General features: G+C 51.8%; 1 protein-coding gene across 1 annotated transcript; it reads left to right on the top strand.

The window, feature by feature from the left end:
* The first annotated feature begins 328 nt into the window (after positions 1-328).
* On the top strand, positions 329-1808 carry LOC119267536 (blue copper protein 1b-like). Its single transcript, XM_037548934.1, has 2 exons — positions 329-744; positions 1211-1808. Exons 1-2 carry the CDS (start codon positions 549-551, stop codon positions 1705-1707), a joined length of 693 nt encoding a protein of 230 aa, XP_037404831.1. The 5' UTR covers positions 329-548; the 3' UTR covers positions 1708-1808.
* The last annotated feature ends 500 nt before the right edge of the window (positions 1809-2308 follow it).

A 2308-nucleotide genomic window follows, 5' to 3' on the forward strand; every position in this document is an offset into this window, starting at 1 on the left:
TAGAGCTGCTGGTCAAGCCTATGCTGATGGCGACCTTTATTCGTTCGTCTCTAATTTTATCCTTCTTTTCTGCTACACGCGTCATAGCACGCACTATAGTTATACTACTACGTGTACGAGTGATGAATTGGAGAACAATGTCTGCCGTCGTGGGGGGAGGGGACTGGAACTGGAGCTGGCCGGCTGGCGCGCATCGGGTGCGGTGACAGGACGCCGCAACAGAAACGGAGATCGGTCTTCATCACCATTCATCAGTCTCACATGCCACCAGATGGACGCAAAGCAACCGCCTCGCTGCCCTGCCGACACACATGGTACCGCGCCAGCACTGCACGCCATGAAAATATATGCTTCCCCTCCCCACCACTCCATCAGTGCGTGCTCTAGTCTGGCTATAAAGTTCCCAGCTCCCAACTCCCGAAAGATATATGCGCAGCTAGCCAGCCCACGGCGCATTGTCGGCCGTCACAAGAGCATCTCTCCCGCGGCAACAGCTCGGCCCTAGCTTCTTATCATCAGTTGTCTTGCGGCCACTCGGATCGCGCGCGATGCTGCAGCTTTGCAGCCGGCGCGTCCTCGTCGTCGCCTTGGCGGTGGCCGTCCTGGGCGCCGCTAACCCGCGCGCCGCCGTGGACGCGTACAAGAACTACACCGTCGGCGACGACAAGGGCTGGTACGACGGCCTCGCGGTCGACTACCAGGCTTGGGCCGAAGGCTACAACTTCACCCTCGGAGATTTTCTCAGTGAGTATACACACAGTCGCATGCTCTAGCTGCATCCATCGATCGCTCTTATTACCTTGTACGCATCGTCCATGAAGTCTCTAGTTTTAAGGCCCACGTTCGCTTTGCCAAGTTCAGTCGGCCTGTGAGACTTCTCTGCTCTTCTCGACGCTCAATTAGCGTGGCCCCTAGCTAGGTATCGAAAGCAGCTGCGTTTATCCATCGGTTTCCCTGTACGTGCACATGGCTAGCTCGTGGGTGAAAGGTGCAACATCATGCTCCATTTGCCTGGTCGCTTTGCCAGTCACGAACAGTTATAGTAGAAACGACGGTGTACATCTGTTGTCAATCATTGATCATTCATCTTTTTACAGCAACCGATGGCCATTATCAACTACTATCACGGCCTCTGTTTTCCCAGCTCGTACAACCGTTTCTCACGCTGCAAAAGTTAAACTAACCGTTTCGCGTGTCCGTCGTGATGCAGTATTCAACACGGACAAGAATCACTCGGTGGTGCAGACACGGAACGAGACCCTGTACAAGAGCTGCGACTACGACGACTCCGGCCTCGACGACACCGTCGATTGGTCCGCCGCCGCGCCGGAGTTCAGCAAGGATGCCGTCACCGCCGCCGTGCCACTGCTCAAGGAGGGCAGAACGTACTTCTTCTCCGGGAACTACGACGGCGAGCAGTGCGAGAACGGCCAGCGCTTCGCCATAGCCGTCGCACACGGCCAAGGCCTCCCGCCGGACCTCAGGCCGCCGGTGGCCGACGCGCCAGGGCCAGCAGCCGGACCCGACAGCGCCGACAGGGCGCCGGCCTTCGACTTCAGCCACCCAAAGAACGTCTCCACGCCGTCGGAAACCGGTGCTTCCGATGACGAGACGAGTACCAGTACTTCGGATTCTACTCTAAATCTAGCCAGTTTGGGGGCTGGCCTGATCATGGCTCTCAGTGTGCTCTTTGCGGTGCAAGTATAAAAGCTGTACATGATGCTTTAGCGGCTGGTTCGTTTTGTCGTACCTAAATTGTAAGGTTTATTATTTTTGCAAATATAATGATGTAGCTTCATGTACGGAAATTCGCAAGGACGCGCACCTGCCCAGCAGCGCCAGCTGCATGATGGCCTCACGAGTCACGACCCAAAAAGTCGTGGTTTCCCGCACGAGGGTATAACAAGTTTTATTTTCTGAAACTTATGATTTTTTTCAGTCACTCGTATCAAGTTTCAAAGTTGAAACTTAAAGCTTGCTATTTTGTTGGCTGTAGGTTCTAAAACAAATGATTTTGTCGGTCGCACATACATGTTTCAGAAGTTGAAACTTAAAGAAACTTTTAAAACTCGTCAAAACGTATTTAAAATGAATCTCATTTGAAAGGCCTTGTCACCAGAAACATGAATATGAAAACAAAACTTAATTTAAATTTTTGATTCAAAAGATAGGGAAGATTGAAAATCGAAAGCCTCTCACGCTACACGAATCGAAAGATAGAAAAGATTGAAAATTGAAAGATAGAAACACAAATATGAAAACGGAACTTAATTTAGACTTTTGGGTTGCGTGTTACAAATCCTCCCCC

The sequence above is a fragment of the Triticum dicoccoides genome, chromosome 3A, assembly GCF_002162155.2.
Source record: "Triticum dicoccoides isolate Atlit2015 ecotype Zavitan chromosome 3A, WEW_v2.0, whole genome shotgun sequence".
NCBI classification, from domain to species: domain Eukaryota; kingdom Viridiplantae; phylum Streptophyta; class Magnoliopsida; order Poales; family Poaceae; genus Triticum; species Triticum dicoccoides.